This window comes from Pseudorasbora parva, chromosome 6 (assembly GCF_024679245.1).
Source record: "Pseudorasbora parva isolate DD20220531a chromosome 6, ASM2467924v1, whole genome shotgun sequence".
Lineage (NCBI taxonomy): Eukaryota > Metazoa > Chordata > Actinopteri > Cypriniformes > Gobionidae > Pseudorasbora > Pseudorasbora parva.
Window position 1 is genome coordinate 18196446 of NC_090177.1, and position 19387 is coordinate 18215832.

The window sequence follows — 19387 nt, forward strand, 5'->3', positions numbered from 1 at the left end:
AACTTTTATTTTGACAGGTTTTGATTCCGGTCTCATGACCTGGATATGACCATGTTGTAGATTGATGCGCGCTTCTGTTGCCGCATGACCTACTCCAGCGTGCGTTTCTTCTAAATAAGTGAATAACACTACTGTCCCGTTTTGCAATGGAGGCCGTTAACCAAATATTACTACAGTACCCGCCATTTGTAGTCGGTGGTGTCGGAGCGACAGCGATTGCTGCTGGAGGAGCGCTGATCTATAGAATTGCAACCAGGTATTGTAACCCTACCCATAAGATGTCGCTGGGCCTCGTATAGAACACAATTATCTAGCTAGGGCAATAAACTACATTGCACTTGAACGATTGCTTTTCACGATTCGCTACAGTTAACATGCCTCGCAGCCGTATTTGTAGATATCAGTCCTGCAAATAAAAGGCGTGTGCACGGCGGCGGTCTCTATACAAACAAGCGCGCGAGATTTCGTTTAATGACATTTATGTCGTTGGTGCTTAGAAGAACAGACTAAAATTCACCGGTATATTAATAGTTTCCGTTAAAATGTCATAAGTACTACTGTTATTGTTACTGCTGTAAAACAACGACACATGAATATACGATCTTCAAAGTTTCAAATCTTTCTGTGTTCTCTTTTTAAATTCGTTTTCTGATGGCACTATTGGTTATTGATGCCTATTCAAAGTAATTCGGAAAACTATTTACCATGGTAAGAGCAACATCCCTGGAAAAGACTGGTGAAATGGATGGAAATTATAGTTGCTATCAAACTGTTAGAAACGATAAAACAATAGTGGAATATCTCATCTTTAATGAGATTTTGTTTGTAATACACAAGTGTTCTGCACTGATATTCATTGAATAAATCATACTTTGTCAAAACTATACCAACTTGGGTATTTATTTACATGTTTTATTTTATATGGAGTTGTAAGATATGTGAGGCTTTTCCTGGATTATAATTCACAAAAAAAAATGGCCATTTCATTCAGAATCATGCAATGACATGACTTGATGTTATTATCACAGGCAATTTAAAAATGAGTCAATGAGTCAAATTAAAATCAATCTAACGACATTCATGCTACTGTTAGGTATTTAGTCTCAGGACCCGAGACACTGATTGTGCTCTTAGGAAAAACACAATTTTTTTCCATTAGTTTCCAATAAATGTCTTGCCTGTCCCATAGAAATGTATGCAACCAAAATAACTGGACTGCGGGACTACTGCTCAACAGCACATGCGCTAAATAAAACAATAGAAAAAAAGTAAATGTATAAATATCAGAAGAAGTGTGATTCATTAGATGAATGCACTACTGTGTAGTTTGATTGGATGCACAGCTTTTAATGTCAGCAAATAAAAATATGGAGAAAAAAAAGCTATTAATGATTATATATTTAGGCTACTTGCTTTTGCCTTTAGGTTTTTAACCCCAGCTATCTGCAGAACAGACCGTAGTGGAAGAACCACTGTTGTGTTCTGTCAGGTCATCTTAATGGAATTATTGTTTTTCTTCTGTTATTAAGGCATAGTAACTTGCAGCACTGCTTCTAAATCAGACCCTTTTTATTCTACAGGAAGAAACCAAGTCATGTCCAAGTGAATTGTTGGTTCTGCAATCAGGACACGATTGTTCCCTATGGGAACAGAAACTGCTGGGACTGTCCATACTGTGACCAGTATAATGGCTTTCAGGAGGTATTGGCATTATGTTATGAGATTTGTTTGTTCTGTGTAAAGGTAATGTTTGTGAAAAGACTGTATTAGATGTGTATATATTTATACACTAAAACATTTATATCATATTAATATTTATATGATGTAATGTTATGAAAGAAACCTCAGCAAAGCTGAATTTATTTGATACTAAAATATAGTAAAAAATGTAAATGGTAGGCTACTATTTAAAATAACTATTTTCTATTTGAATATACTGTTTTTTAAAATGTAATTTATTATTGCGATGTCAAACTAACTTGTCATCAGCCATTACTAGAAATTCCTGATTTGGTGCTTGAGACATTTTTAATTATCCAATTAGTGTAAAAAAAACAGTTAAATATTATTATTATATATCAATATTTTTTGATGACTAGAACGTTTAATTTAAATTTGTTTTGAGTCTTATGAATTCTTAATAGAAATCATATCATAAATGTCTTTACTGAACAATTTAATGCATTCTTGCTATCTATCATGGTTTGCTCACATGACGTTGCCGTGCGGCAACTTCAAAAAAGTTAATCATTTGAATGGGTAAGTAATTTTAAACCATTCAAGCACAATAAGCAGCGAAACCCATTTACACACACTTGTGTGTCAAAGTCAGAGTCTCTTGCAGCATTATATTTCCTCATAAAATTCAATATGGTGTCTAGGGGTGGGCGATATGACCAAAAACTTATATTACGATATGAGTAATTCTGTTTCACGTTAACGCTATATCATAATATAGTTCATTTTGCTTTAGGGTAAATAAAACGCACTGCTATAGAACAAAGACACAAATTAAATAGACCTACCTAATAAATATACATTTATTCTTATTAAAGTTACAAAAGTGATTCAGTCAAGAGCAGTGAGAGATTTTCTCTTTTTAACTTTAACTTTTTTTTAACTCTTTCTTTTATTTTAATTAGCATTAATAATGTCAGCAGGTAAATTTGGATTCTGTCACTTTAAGACTGCTGCATGGATCCAATATACTCGTGTGTTGTTTGATTCTCAGTTTCTCAGTTCTTTCTTAACTGTTTTATGTTCACATAAGACATAAATTACTCTGTTTACTTGCAAATACATGTCACTTTGACACAGGCTTATGTATTTAACTGTTCAAGTGCAATGACATGGCAGAAAGCACTCAGGTCAGTTCTCACCTGCACTAAAAAACAGCCTCTCAGAGAGTGCACGTATACCTGAAATAAGTTGTCTCTCGTTGCTAATTGTGCTTCAGTGGTTTGAAATCACCTGTTTTAAAACTGCATTGTGCAAAACGCATGCAAAGCCACCTTTTGTGACTGCAGCACAGCAACATCACATGAGCGTAACTGTGATGTTAGTCCAAAATCTTTACTGGTTGATACATTTCTAACGGTTACTTGTGTCTACAGGTATATCACACACTCTTAATGGTGTCTATCCTGACTAAGGTCTATAAATGCAAATTTTGTGTCAAGCAAGTGAGTCTTTGTTTTGCACTTTTGTTTGATCTGTAGAACGGGGACTACAACAAACCCATTCCTGCTCAATACATGGAACATCTCAACCATGGCGTTTCTGCCGGTGTCCCTGAGTCACCGAAGACTCTGCAGTGGGTCAATTGCCAGATGCTCCTCTGCAAGAAGTGTAACCACAACCAGACATTAAAGATTAAACAGCTGGCCTCCTTCATCCCCAGGGATGATGTAGGTTTACAATTGACTCCATTTGATTTTTTAATTTCAAGATTTAAAAGCGCTTTTTATACAGGCAAAAATAATTCATAAAAAAATTCAACAGGTATCTATTTGTTTTTGTGCTTCATAGTCATAATTTTTTAGCTAGAATAAGCAACTTCATGTGCTATTATGTTTAAAATCCTTTTAAAAACTTTGTATAATGTGAAAAGCATCGGCTGAAAAACAAGTAACATACATACAACCATTAATATGTAATGCCATATGTTCACCATAATGGCAGGAAAACTATGATGAGGAGATCGAAGTATATAAGCACCACCTCGAGCAGACCTACAAGTTGTGCCGGCCGTGCCAGACGGCAGTGGAGTACTACATCAAACACCAGAACCGACAGCTGCGAGGTCTGCTCTTCAACCACCAGCTCAGACGCAGTCGGGATGCTGATAAAGCCTTTATTAAGGTGCTGATCTCTATATATTTACATGGTTTCAAATCAAGCCACAAGACTTGACATGAAAAATCCAGGAAGATTTCTTTTTTATATATATATCACTCTGAAGTGTATCTTCAAGAATACTATGGGCTTGATTAGGTGCCAGGAGCTTGACATGGAAAAATGCACTGATTTTAGATGTTGCCCAGATAAAAACTGTAAAACCTGGTTTGCGTTTGTAGAATGTTTCAAGTTTGATTAATGAGCAGTCTGTTTCTAGTCTAGTGTTTTCTTAAAACGCAGATAAATGTGTGGAAGTGATTGCTAGAGATAAGGAAAGACCTGTTCTCTCTTGTTTCTTTTGTGTCCTGATTATTTTTTTGTTACAGCTACTGCTGATTCACATTTCGTCTTTAATCAGGCTTAGCATGGAAGTAGCTAGTGCTTTTCCCATATCAAGTGATCCCTGCTTTTGTTTTCACTTTTGTACAGAACACCCACTCCCTCTGCACGCCGGCTTGGTTGATCTTGCTCAGAGTCCTTGCGTTTCTTGCCTGTGCCTTCCTTGTAGCTGTGGCTTTATCTGGATCTGGAGATGTGTCCCCCTCTGTCAATCAGACCTTAAGCGGAGGAGTCGCCCCGCCTAAACGTGCTCTACAAAACGACAGTGAAAGCAAGACTGATGAGGGCAAAATGATGTGGGACGATCTGGTGGGTCTTTTTCCGGAAGAGGCTGTGGAGAACGCTCGACTCATCTGGCAGTCCGGAAGTGACCACCAGATGGCTGTGGCCTCTGTTGGTCTCCTAACTTTCATCACAGGAGTCTTGATGGCAGGACCTGTCAGGTGAACCAATTAAAAATATACATAATTGATTCATTCATATATATGTATATATATCATTCAATATATATATATTAGGGCTGGGATAAACGATTATTTTTTTTTAACGATTAATCTAGCGATTATTTTTTCGATGCATCGATTAATCTAACGATTAATTTTTCCTGCCCGATTCGGTTACAATTCGATTCGATTACCGATTATCTCCCCATTAAATGCCTAATAGCAATTTATACATGTTGATTTAATTATCTGAATGAAAAAACAAATTCCTTAACATTGCAATATATGTTTATTGCTCTTAAAATTCCAAAGTAAGACTATACAAGAGCAATGCATTCAATAAAACCTTGAAAACATAAAGTAGGCTACACACACACACACACACACACACACACACACACACACACACACACAAATAAATAAATAAGTATTAACCTACAACAAAGAAACATAATATACGATTTTTCTATGTATGCAGCTCAGCCTACAGGCTATGCCCATCGATTAAATATCAAAAAGTTGGTTAATCAAATCCGGGGACACACTGCAAGCGTGAGCGTCTCGGCTGCGTGGCGTGTCCGTTTTTGTTTCGGCTCACATGTTAACAGGTTGGAGTTTGCACACTGCCTGTGACGCGCGGAAAACGCGTGCATGCTGGAAATAGAAGAGCGCCTATTTTTCACGCGTGTTGGGAGCGTCTCCAGGCAAAATAGAATAGGAAAAGATGTTTATATAGCATTATGACACGAATACATATTATTAAATTACATTTTCATGTTTGAAAGTCTGTAGGTTTACATAAATGCAGATATAGGCCTAATTGTAATAATAAAAAACGTCAATTATCGATTTTGAAATATTGCAACTGTCAATACAGAACGACATATTCTGTAGCCTATTTTGCCGTCAATACCATAGATATGTGGCTACTCCCGACGTTTTCTTTGCTGTATCAGTAGGCTATTTCTGTTTAACATTAGGAATAGGGCTTCCCTCCGCATCAATAGCAGCAGCAGCGCCGCGTCAGACACGCTTCTAGTGTCCAAAGGCAGAGAAAACGCCACGCAGCCCCGTGGCTGACCCGCAACAGAAACGCCACGCGCATCCGCAGCATGACAGTGAAAACAGTTACATGTAGAGTGCATTACGGGCGCCAATATTCCGTTTAAAACCGGAATAGTCCTGGGATGAAACTGCTCACTTAGAGGATGGATACCCTCGGTCACATCAGCGCGATTAGACAGTGAACATTTTAAATTTAAAACAGCTTATTATGTAGGTAACGTAGCCAATGTGTCCGATGCTTTCACTTGATGCAAACGTTTGTTTTTATGATTAAAATACATAAAATATTACCAAAACATCTGTCTTCCTGTGTGCAGAAATTTGTTTATGTAGTCGTGACAACAAAACGCGTGCGCGCATGCCTGTGATGCTCCGTGCGCACCGCGCGCCAACCCCATAGACTGTGGCCAACCCGCAAGCCTTGCACTTCTGAAAGTCTGAGGAGCCACTCGTGTTGCTACCATAGATATACATAATAAATAATATACTTAATTACATAATATACTTTATTATGTACATCTATGGTTGCTACTACTCTCCGGCGCCGCCATCTTTACTTTGAGTCTGACGAATCGACGCGCATATTTTGCGTCGACGTATTTTTTTCGTCGACGTCATCGATGACGTCGACGCGTTGTCCCAGCCCTAATATATATATATATATATATATATATATATATATATATATATATATATATATATATATATATATATATATATGATTCATTCATATACATATATAATGTATGATATTGAATGTGTATATGTAAAATAATATATACATTTTTATATATTTATTTTAAGTGTTGTAATTATATATATATATATATATATATATATATATATATATATATATATATATATATATATATATATATATATATATGCAGTATAGAATGTAATGCAGTAATAAATTGATAAATGTGCTGATTTTATTATTATTATTTATGTATTAAATATATTATTAAATGTTAAATTATAATTGGCTAAATATATATATATATATTTTTTAAAGGTTGAGGAGGATTGACGCTGTGGCATCTGTGCTTTGGTTCCTCGTCATATGTTTTTACCTGGCCGAGTGTTACCTCAAGACGGACATCCCTGACTGGTTGGAATCTGTCAAGTTTGGCATCACTTCTGTGTGTTGTCTGGTGGGATTCGCTGCCGCTGTGGCAACACACAAATCCACGAGTCGAAGAGCCAGAGGTCGCAGGTCAGAATCTGAGCAGTGACACTAAGCTAAGACATTTTATGGGACACTTTTGGGACGTGTAGAATCAAGGGCTTGATTTTTCTCAGCTTGGTACATTTTCCTCCCAGCTGTCTTCAGTTAATACTAATAAACTAATACACTGAATATAAACCTTCATGGCCTTTAAGATACTTGCTAAATAGGCCTTAGAAATTGATTGATAAAAAAAAGGTTGATTTTTGTTGTGGATGACCTTGCCCAAAATACTAGTAAATGATTTTTTTTGTAGTTTAGCATGTGATTTGCCTAATTTGACAAAGGCAGAGCATCTCAATTTCAGACATTTTGCATTTGGTTTGAAATGACAGTTAATTATTCAGACTGGGTAGCTACTAAAGATAGATTAGTTCTATAAGTGAATGTTTTTTTCATTTTTTTATGCATCTTGCTGTGTATAATGCTGTTATTGCAATATACATTAAGAAATGTAAAGGTGCTTGAGGAATTTTTTCACCCCGTATTAGATACTAAACCCTGATTCATTGCAGCTTAGAAGCGGTGCTTAAAATGTATGATAAATCATCTACAACTTAAAATGCCTTGCTGCGTCAACTATACCCACTATCTAATCAAACTATAAAAAATACTGTATTATGCCAATCTAATAACAAATGCAATATTAGCAGAATTAAGTTGCTAACATACAAATATGTTATACTTTAGCTCAAGTGCTTTTAGTTTTGACATTAGGCTACAGCAACACATTTGAGAGAGTTTATGTCAAATATTTGTGCTTTGAGCATCTCTTTGCTCAGATTCTAAATGAACCTGAATTTCAAGTCATAAAGTCTGACTCCGTCTCTACCACCGGTTCAGAATCATTACAGAATTGATGCAATATTTTATGTTTAAAGACACCAAGTACTTTGAATAGCACTACGCTTATGACATTATTATACTGTAAAATGTAATGAATGCACTACATTGTATTACATGCCATTTTAGCTTGAATACTACTAACCACACTAAACCTCTGTAACATGTAGCCATCTCTTTTGAGTGTCTCTAACAAAGACACATTTTCAAAAGTTTTTACAAACAGCTTTAGAGGGATTGTACTTTAGTGTAATTTTCTCACAATTGTTTTTTTTTGCTGTATTCTAGAAACATGTGACATCATGTGACAGTACAACTGTAGATTGTATGTTTTTGTAGATGTGCATCACTGTATTTCCCAAGTAACTGTATGCATGTGGCATATGCTGTGAAGTTTGTTTTTGCTGTGATCGAACACTTACTAATGTGACTTAGACATTTACCGTCCGCAACTTCTGTTATTTAAATCAAGTGTACTTTAAGCTCATTTCTCTTGGATGTGTATAAACTCATACAGATCTTGTGGTACTTGTCCACATCCAAAATACTGTAACTTTTTTGACATGCTTGTAAGACAAGCTTTCATTTATAATTTTACATTACCAAAAGGTGAGGTGCCTAAATGAAGCTCCATTAAAGGGATAGTTCACCAAAAAGTGATAATTCTGTCATTTACTCTACCTCAAGTTGTTCCAAACCTGTATGAATGTCTTTCTTCTTTTGAACTCGAAAGAAGATATTTTGAAGAATGTTGGTAATCAAACATTTAATAGGCCCCAATGACTTCCATTTTTTTTTTTTTTTTTTTTTTGTCATACTATGGAAGTTAATGGGGTCTATCAACAGTTTGAACATTCTTCAAAATATCATCTTTTGTGTTTGGCAGAAGAAAGAAATTCATACAGCTTTGGAACAACTTGAGAGTGAATAAATGATGACACAATTTTCACTTTTGGCCGAACTATCCCTTTAACAAGGTAACGTTTATGGTAAAGTGTGTGTGGCACATTTCTTCTTTGAATATTTGACTGTAGACATCTGTGTTCTTGAATATTTAGTTTTCTGTATCCTCATTATGATAGTTTTTCTTGCCAAAGGCTGATGGTTGGTAAATACTAATAATAGTGTGTATTTAGACTTGACATTGATACAAGTATCTCAAAACCATGTATAACATTTAATTAGCACAGCGCATTGTAATTTGAGAGTATACTCAATCCTTCATTGACTACCTTTTTTTTTTTACCAGACAGTTTAGATTGTTCGGTAGTATGAGATCTCTCTCCAAAATTTCATGTGATTTTAAAATGTGAGTAAATAAGCTGAATTTATTGTGATAGGACCTGTAAAGGTGAAATCAAGGATCTGGTCGTGTTGTATCAGAAGGCGCATGGTGATGTCAAGAGATTGATTGACTGGAAGGAAAGTTAATTTGTTCAAGGAATTTTATTGGTATTCAGTCAAATTCATTTTTATACTTAGGCAATTTCAAATCTCAAATGGACCTGAATCTGTTGTGGCCTCTGACCACTACAAATTTAAACTGAATATGATGTGGTGTTTTTGGAACTTTTTGATTCTTCATTGCTAGCAGGCTCTAAAGAGTTGTCTGATTTGGAGAAAACTCTAAACTGATGGCTGTGCGGTTTCTGGTATATCATCAACACCTGATCAGTGGTTTCTTGTGATTTTTGACCTGGAATGACCCCAAAGATATAATGTGAAATGAACAAGTGCATTGTTAAATAGTGTGAAACTGTTTCCGTCCAGACACTTAAGCTCAGATTTGTTGTAATAATGTTTTGGAGTTTTGTGCTTTTGAGTAAAGCAGAATTTTGGAGCAATTGCTGTATTGTGGAATTACGTTGTATTGCATTTTTTTATACTTGTATTATTTAATCCTATTACGAAGTGAAATAAAACTGATCAAATTTGAACTGTGTGTGACATTTCTTTAAAACTATTTAATTTTTAGATTAACTTGAAGATAGTTTGAGATGGAAGCTGTTGTGCTTTTATAAATTAGTAAATCATAACCAAAAAATCTGCGTGACTAGAATCTAAACTCAGCATGTGAAAATGGACTGAGATATTACCGATGTATGATTTCAAATGTTTACAGATATACTAGCTTAAATTGCATGATTTTGTTTATATATGCTTTTATCAGCATTGAAATCTTTACTTCACTGAAATCTACATGATCAGATATACATTTTACACAGCATCTGCATAATGTTTTCTTATTTTCTGTATCTTCAGGCTTTTCAATTCTGTGGAAATCAATTTTCTGCAGTTACTTTCTTTAAGTGAAACACAATAGTCTTCAACCATAATAGTAACTAAAGACTTAACTGCTCCATAAAACTCAACGGTGGACCATTTCTGCTCTGTCTGTTGCAGGTATCTGTCTGGCAGTTCTCCAGGGCCATACTACAGTAATCACTGTTCCCTGCTGTCTGCACCTGTGTCTGGATGCTCTACCTTCATTCCAACGCCTCCTCCCAACCTGTCACAGCTGCTCATCCGCCAACAAAGCCATAGAACGCGCAAATCCTCGCCCTCCTCGCTGCCTGGGCGACTGAACAGGGCCCTCTCTCTGGGAACTATCCCCTCCCTCGCACGAGCAGGTGAGTACATGTTTAGGTAAAACATAATATAAATGCTAATTGTCACTTTTGTACGAATTGTTAGAACATAAGTCTGGTAATGTTATATGGATCTATTTTTATTATAGATTTAGCATTTAAATGTATATATTGATTTAAAAAATAAATAAAAATGAATCACATAATATTTCTGTAATTAATCATATCTAATAGTGCAGTTTTTAATATATTATTTGGGCTGTCAATTGATAAAAAATGAACTAATTAAGCACACATTTTTTCTGTAATTATTTGCAATGTAAATTTTTTTGCCATTAATTATAGCCGTTCAACATTACAGTATAATTCAAAGCTTTCAATTTTATCATTTATTAGACTGTTATAACTTCTAATTTAAGTGGACTTTAAACATTTTCACATAAATCTATTGAAATAAGTCACATTTACCTGAGCTTGTCAATATATCCACACTTTGTATTTTTTTCTATTGGCCCAGTCAGACCGGTTAAGATTTTTACTTGCCCTGCAAAAATGCACAAAGTTGTTTTTGACCCATGATGTAAAGATTTTTTTTTAGGTAGGTCTAACAGGTAGAATATATACAGAAATTGAATAAAGTTATCAAACGCTTCAGTCTTCACTGCATAAATTTTAAATTCAATATAGATTAATCCCTATTAAATCTACAAATGTTCTTCAGTCAAGAATGAGTGAGTGATTATTATTATTTTTTTTCCTTTTGTTCTTTGATTAACATTAAAGACAGACAGTATATCAGGGAATCAGATATCAATTAATTATGGACATAAACAAACAAGTAAACAGTTTAGGTGGAATTAACAGGAGTTAACCTTTTCTGCTCTCATTTAAAGTACAACTAACATGTCTTCAGGTTTAATTAACAGTAGGTTACCTGCTACTACTACAAACAAGCGAGCGACTTATTAAGAACATCTCTGTCTTTTCTAAAGTGTTTCCATGCACTAGACTGCAATGGTGACTTGATAATTTCTCGCTCGTTGGCTTCTCCTCTGCCACCCGCCATGCCGCCACGCGTCGTGTATAAACGAGACTTAAAGCTACACTGAAGTTTGATAAACGCAAGTTAATTCTTCAGTTCAATCTTTGTGTGCTAAAAAGGCACATAAGTTCCTGTAAAGATAGCAATACACATTCTCCTTTTTTTGCCAAATAAATGAAAAGCATGTCATCAATGTCTTCTCTCTTGCTGTATCAAAATATCACTTTCCTCAGAGATGGTCAGGTTTAGTTTGTGCATGATTAGGCTATGATATAATTTGTTTTAAATACTGTATCCTAAATTGTGGATAATTAATATATCATATGCTGCAGTACATTTCTGGATAAAAAAATTTAAAAACAAGAACCATACAGAACGGAAAACCCTACAACCGTGATAGGAACCGTACCGTGGGTTTTGTGGCGCCCCTAATATGCTTCTAAAACACAATCATCCGCTGCAGTTTTAATCCATTTTATTTATTGTTTTTGGTACTTATTTAAATGCATTTTTTTAAACAGACTGAGAGTCCATGCTTTTATTGTTTTTGATTTTTTTGTGGTTATTTAAAATGTTTTCCATTTTTAGTGTTAAATAGTCTTTGGAAATTAAAGTTTATTGGTCTTTGAAAAGATGTACCTGCATTTTTATGCCATTATCATTATTTTAGATGAAAATGGTCTCAGAACGACAATATTATCGTTTATTGCAATAATTTCTTGGCCAATTTATCGTCCAGCAAAATTTGTTACCGTGACAGGCCTATGTGTGTGTTGTGTATAATTAGGTTTCTTAAATATATACATGAATGAGTGTGTATTTATATATACATAATAATAATAATGCACAGTACTACACACACATTATGTAAACATAAACTTTTATTTTGGATGCGATTAATCGTTTTGACAGCAGCTTTGCTGTATTCTTATAGTATTTTACATATTTTTCTTAACCATGCATATAGCCTCTGCTGATTATCAATATTTAAATTAAATAACAATTGCAATAAAAATGACAAAAATAAGGACAAATTCACTTTTTACATGTATACTATTAAAATGGGTGTTCTCCTCATGTAATGTAGAAAAAATGTGTTTATGAAGATGAGAGTTGTGCTGGTAGTGAGAGGCCCCAGGTGCTGCTTTGTGGAACTAGTGCAGAGGTGCATGATGGGAAAGATTTGGGTCACTGACTGACTGAATGCGTGGTACAAGAAACTCGGCTCACTCTTCACCCCAGACGGTGCCGCACCTAGCAGGGGAATTTTGCCAACTGCCAAAGAAAACTATGAAGTGTGATTGAGAAATAAGTCTGTACGGTGTCTCCAGCTACCTGCATGTTACTGGGATTTTTCTATCACAGATGGGTTTCGAGTTACAGGAAGTGACTTCTTTACATTGTTTTATTAACAGCTGGTCTGTTTAACCTTATTTAAATTTAAGAACAAATATTTGACCTATAAATAAAATGTCTTTATTTACTGTCATATGGTTCTAAAACCGAATGCTGATATTTCTTCAGTGGACTTTTTTCACTATGCATTATGACAGTTCATGTAATGACTACACGCTATTGTGCGAGGAACATTATTTACTTATAATGTCTTCTGCTTTAGCTCTGGCATCAAATATGATAATATTATCTATTACTGTATGGAAAAACATTTTTAAAAGTTAATAACAAGTTTTTTTTGTTTGTTTTTTTGACTTTTCATAACCTACCAACATATTGTGCATATTAAATATCAAACGGATTGCAGAGACATCAGCTTGGTTTACCATAGCTTTTAACTTTGACTTATCAACGGGACTTTGTAATACACACAGACTTTTAAAGCCCGGGATCAGGATGATGTCGGGAGTGGTGTTTAAATGACTGTTGTGAGACGGCAGAAGAGCATTGGCTTGTTTCATGTGTGTATCTTCAGAAGAGACCAGATGAGATGGCAAATGTCAGCCTCCTGTAATCAGGTGCAGCGGCTCGGCAGGTGCGATTAAAAAAGGCCAGAGTTTGATGTTCATGCTCGTGATTTAATCACACACAGTTGACTGTGAAATCTCATTGCATTATATAGAGGTGGGCATTTTAATTTGAATGTTATTTCATCTTCAACAGCTAACAAAAGTTTTAGTTTGATTCTTATTTAACAGAAATATCAGAGTCCGGTTAGATCTCGTTTAAACAGAATCATTAGCGTATCACTCATCTCCCCATCAGACTTCAATTGGAGATCTTGAAAAGGCTCTTGTGTGAGCAGGGCCGTTACCTGCTCCATCATGTAGCGTCACCCATCTGCTCTGTAATGTTCAGTGGTGGTGCGGCTCCTCTCTACGGCTGCAGCTGTGTTGGAGACATTCCTGGAATGACAGTAGGAGAGCATTAAATGACCCTACTTTACTGTTGGATGCTTTTGTATAATAAATAAAAATTCTAGGAATTTCTGTCAGCCTTATTGTGGTATGGTACCTTGCTTTGACATTTTAAGAAAGTATGGAATGTTATGGCTAATGTGTGTGTGTGTGTGTGTGTGTGTGTGTGTGTGTGTGTGTGTGTGTGTGTGTGTGTGTGTGTGTGTGTGTGTGTGTGTGTGTGTGTGTGTGTGTGTGTGTGTGTGTGTGTGTGTGTGTGTGTGTGTGTGTGTGTGTGTGTGTGTGTGTGTGTGTGTGTGTTACAGTAAAGACATTTAAATGTTAAAATGTTAACATTAAAATGTTAAAAAAGATTTCAGTTTCAAATAAATGCTGTTCTTTTGAACTTTCTATTTATCAAAGAACTCTGGAAAAAGTTTCCCCCAAAAATTAAGCAGCACTTAATTTAATAAAACTTAACTGTTTTCAACACTCATAATTATCCAGAAGTTTCTTAAACAACATATCAGCATATTAGAATGATTTCTGAAGGATCATCATGTGACACACTCAAGACTGGAGTAATGATGCTTTTAAAATATATTCAAATAGAAAACCTTTAAATCTTAATATTTCACAATATTTACTGTTTTAATGATTGTTTTAATAGATTAAAAAGATGAAACATTAGATGGAAGATTAACTACCATTAGTGTTTTTCCCCCACTATGGTAGTCAATGGCTGCCGAGATCTGCTTGGTTACAAACATTCTTCCAAATTTCTTCCATTTGTGTTCAGCAGGACAAAGACGTTTAAACAGGTTTGGACAAAATTGGGTGTGACTAAATGATGACCGAATTATCGCGCGCTTCCATAGATCATGCGCTGAACTTCCACTCCCATTGGCGCTTTTTTGGAATTGCGCTAAATCTGGCCCTTAAACTTAAAAAAAAAAAAGAATTATTTAACACTTTAATGCAATCTTTAGCAAATCTCAAGAGTATACATTTTTCATGCTTTACATTACATTTTTACATTGTTTGTTTTGTGATGATTAAATCAACTTCTAGCATATAGAATTGATTTTAGTTTTTAGTGTTTATTTAAAATGTATTTAAATAAAATATTGAATGGAATTATAATATCTGCAATTTTACCAATTGTCAGCCATAACATGCAAATAATTAATGGCTTATAGGTATAGGACAAAATGGAAACTTTTTCTATGAAGTCCAAAAGCTTATAAATAAGAATAAATGGAGCTATAATGCATAAGTATTACTATTAGACTTATAAGTAATTATATATATATATATATATATATATATATATATATATATATATATATATATATATATATATATATATATATATATATATAAATCTAAATATAACTGTTTTTATAATACTGTTTTGTCTTGATGAGTATATGGATAATAATACTTATAAATAGGGCTGTAATTCATTATAAACATGGAAAATAGAAATTTACTGTTTACTAAGAAATTCAGTATTTTTTCAGGTTGCATATTTTACCAACATGTATGTATGTGTGTGGATATATAATGTTATATTATACACAACAAATCTGGTGTATGTGTGTATAAAATCTTATTTTGCTTATTTTACTTGTAGATTCAGGTTTCCTGTTCAGTGGAAGTAGACCATCTTTACAGTGTAAAGACTCGCCACCTTCAGGTAACTCAAGAAGTGAAGCAATAGCTGTTTACATCTTCATGCCCTGAAATCAGATAAATCATATATTCATTGGTAATTTAATCTTTTCAACAGACTACTACTCCCTAAAATCTGGAAGCCGACCCGCCTCTCCTGGACCGTCTCCAACCCCCTCCGTGGCAGGTTCTGTCACTTCCACCTCCAGCTCCGCCAGGCAGCGTCGGCCGCTCATCAGCCCAGCTAGACTTAACATCAGTGGGCAAAAGCTGCAGCTCTTTACCTCTCCTTTGGAGCCTTTCAGTTTGGCCTCACCACCTCCCTTTCTTTCAGAGCAAAGCCACATGCACAGCAGAGGATTCTTGCCTGATGTTCCTCACTTCCATTCACAGAATCAAGGTATAGGACACATTTGGATGTATTTTTTATTCTAGATTAAAGTCCTTAATGTAGAAAGAGAGTGTCTTCAGTGTGTTTCTGTTGACCATTTGAGCTGATATATATTATACAGTGGCCCTTAAAAGTCACCATGAAATCAAAATTGACACATTATTATTTATGAAATATTGCGATATTATTTAAAAATAATTTATTTAAATTATCTTTTTTTTCATATGTCATTGTAATTTCTAATCAAAGTAATTGCCCCTTATCCAATCAATTGATCCAATCAATTCCTGATGGCCAAAATCAAGTCCCGCTTCACATTTATTCTTATTTGAGAAGCTGTTTCATTCAGATACACCTTACGATAGGGAAGAAAAGACTATCGTAACTTATGCTGACAAAATATTCATTAAAAAATAAATAAAAATAAGTGTCAACGGTTTTTGAAATTATTAGTATTTTTTTCTTAAATGCCTGAATGTTTTCTTTCGGGCCACTGTATGTGAAACCTGCTGTTGATATTTTTAAGGAACATTCTTCAGTCTATTTTAATATAAGTGTTATCCTAATAACAACTGAAGTAATTAATTTAAAACCCTCCACTGAAGTAATTATTTTAAAACCTCATTTAATTCAAATCTGTTGGCTTTTTAGGTAAACGTTTATATGTTCTGTTCTAAAAAAAATTGAATCTTTTGATATTGATATAGATATGATTTTGTTGGGGATTCAGGTTCACTGATCGATGAGGGCAGTGTGTTTGAGCATGTGGAGAAGCGAATGGACAGTTCCTCTTCATCTTCAAACTGCCATGTAGACACGACCACAGGAAATGAAGCCGAGAGCAAGCCTGGATGGAAGGGTAAGAATGGGAATTTTGTCAACAGCAGTGTTCAGACTAATTTCGTTACTCAGTTCTGCATAGTTATTTATTGTTTTTGTGTTTTTCAACAGGCTTTTTGGGCCTGACACTTTGGCCCGGTCTAATGTTTACCAGCCTGACCATCAACCTAACCTTCATAAGCATCTATCTCTATTACAATTGGAGATGAGACTAGGTCAGACATCAGGAGTTCAATGTCAAACTGAGATGTACACTGGTCTTAGTCACCTGTGTGCTCAGTAAATCTGGGTCCTTTACAGGAAACACGTGGATAATGTTTCTCTTGGGTGACAACTACAACTTTATTTTTGCTGCTGCTGAAATAAAAAAGGATTGTTTCCTGGCTCACATAAATGAGAAGACGGTATTCTCTAAACTTCCCTGTTAAATTCACAACAGCTGAAATTCTACATTACGCCGCAAAGTATGATGTGAGCTTTGTAAAACATGTTTTCGGACATGTTCAATCATTTGTTTGTTTTTAAACACTGGATGTGTATCAGAATGAATGATTGTGCCATTTCGTTCAATAGAATGATGGTGGGCATGTGACATCTTTATTAAAAATGAATTTGGCTTCTTTGCCATATTGCTGTACATTAAATGTTTCTGTTTATCCTACTTCCTCAAGGATAATGCCGTCTCATATCATTATCTGAATGATGTGATATTATAAGGTGCAATATGTTTGTGTTGATCTACTTATGTCAACAATGTGACACTGAAATATTGGGTTTAGCAAATGTTTGTTACTGTGTCCACTGAGCCTCTGCTTCTGATTGGCTCATAATGTAAAGAAAAACAGGATAGCGTGGATGTTTTGTACATAAGATAAAGGCTTGTCAATTTCCATACTGAAATAAATCTCCCTCGTAATTGTTACATATTGGTGTGTCTTGTATGTGACATCTATGTCAAGTAAACACTGCTTAAGTAAACACATTCCTTAAACTTTCACTGTATTTGTAAAGTCACTTGTTTAGTGAAAAGGTCAACCGTGAAGATAGATCTGAAGGGCTTTCCATGACCTTCTCCTTGATAAGTTGAAATTATCCATCTTATAATTATCATGATGTTTGAAACACTTCAGGCATGTTGCCTTTTTTGAGTAAATGTGTTAGAGTACAATATAATAATGAACTTTTTTAACAATGGGAACCGAAAGTATATTATGAAAAGTATTCCAGAGTAACAGTTTATCTTTCTCCATCACTGGTTGAGTGGAGACAGTCTGTCTCCTGAAAGAATGATAACAATCTAGATTCTCTCAGTATAGGATGTTTTACTGCTCAGAGTGGTGGTTATTTGAAAGATGACTAGGCTGACGGTGTCCATTTTATTTCCATAATGCAAAATCATTTTAATTATAATCTGTAAATGGGTTTTGAACCCTTTAATAATGGAGGTTTACCACTCAGAACTGCACTGTATTTACTATGACAGTGTAGTGAATGTGCAAACTTTAATGGAGGTAATTGAAGATCTGAGGCACTAGTTGGCAATGAATTTGTCGATGCACATAAGGATGAAACTAGCTGAGTGGGAAATTCCAAAGAAAAGGGGCAAGTTAATACTTGCATCTGGCTGTAAGAATGTTTAATGTTATATTCAGACAAACTCATGTTGGGGGCATATAATCTATGGTCAATTAAATAATCTGTACATCCCATAAATCATTATGATATGGTGAATTTACTAAGTAAATTTTCAGGCGTTGCACTAACGTACAAATTAGCAGATTTAACCGAATTCATGATTTATGTGACGTTTTATATTTAGTAGATCAAACCTGTTGATATTAATGTTAAAAAATGTACTGAGAAATTAATATTAACAATTTAAACAAAAAAAAGTTTGGTAACACCGTTCCACTGTCCCAGTTACTATAGTAATTACTACAAATTGAGCTCAATTACATGGAACTAACCCTTAACCGGTTACACTATATTTAAAATAAAGTGTAACCGGATTAGGTTTAGAGTTAGTTGTGTCATTGTTACAGTGTAATTATATATTAAAGTATTGAGCAACATTAAGTACATGTATTTACTATTGGGTTAGGATAGGAAAAGGATTTCGCTGAGGGTTAGTTGCATTTAATTATGCATCATTTACTGTTATTACTGTGGCAAGTACATGTAACGTGTAACAAGGTCACTAAAATAAAACGTTACCAAATATAATGTATCCAAATGTTTTATTTAATTTTAGGAAAACAAGCTTTCTGAGCTCACAATACATCAAATGACTATGCAGAACATATCACATAGCTATTACATTTTTTTTTTTTTTTTTTTAATTCTGGTTCAATTTAAGTTTACTATACATGCAAGTTAATCTTAACTCTGAATTCACACTACTGTAAACTATGAGTATAATTATTGCTTGTATAATTGAACATCTACAATTCATTCCAGTGCATAAGCACTATCAGAAAAACAGACACTGCACTGCCACTTTTATACTTTCTAAAAGGGTTGATATATTTAGCTATTAAAAAAGATTTTAAATCTTCATTAACAGATAAAGGTATCAAATACATGCTTTACTAGCTAGACGTGTGTTATATTGATAATATAGATGCTAAGACGCCAAGGTCTTAACAAGGCGGTGTGTTTGATGAGATCTCGCTGTCTGTGATTGGAC

The 19387-nt window shown here is 34.6% G+C and overlaps 1 protein-coding gene across 2 annotated transcripts; it reads left to right on the plus strand.

Annotated features, from left to right (window-relative positions):
- Positions 1-34: 34 nt before the first annotated feature.
- Positions 35-17695, plus strand: tmem201 (transmembrane protein 201). Of its 2 annotated transcripts, XM_067445935.1 has the most exons (12): positions 35-256; positions 1581-1701; positions 3219-3407; positions 3682-3861; positions 4327-4679; positions 6760-6960; positions 10219-10445; positions 15433-15495; positions 15589-15729; positions 15805-15870; positions 16592-16720; positions 16813-17695. In XM_067445935.1, the coding sequence occupies exons 1-12, from the start codon at positions 147-149 to the stop codon at positions 16908-16910; spliced, it is 1878 nt and encodes a 625-aa protein (XP_067302036.1). In that variant the 5' UTR covers positions 35-146; the 3' UTR covers positions 16911-17695. The 2 variants fall into 2 exon arrangements, with proteins under 2 accessions (XP_067302036.1, XP_067302034.1); XM_067445933.1 differs by having other exon boundaries at positions 36-256; positions 15589-15870.
- The last annotated feature ends 1692 nt before the right edge of the window (positions 17696-19387 follow it).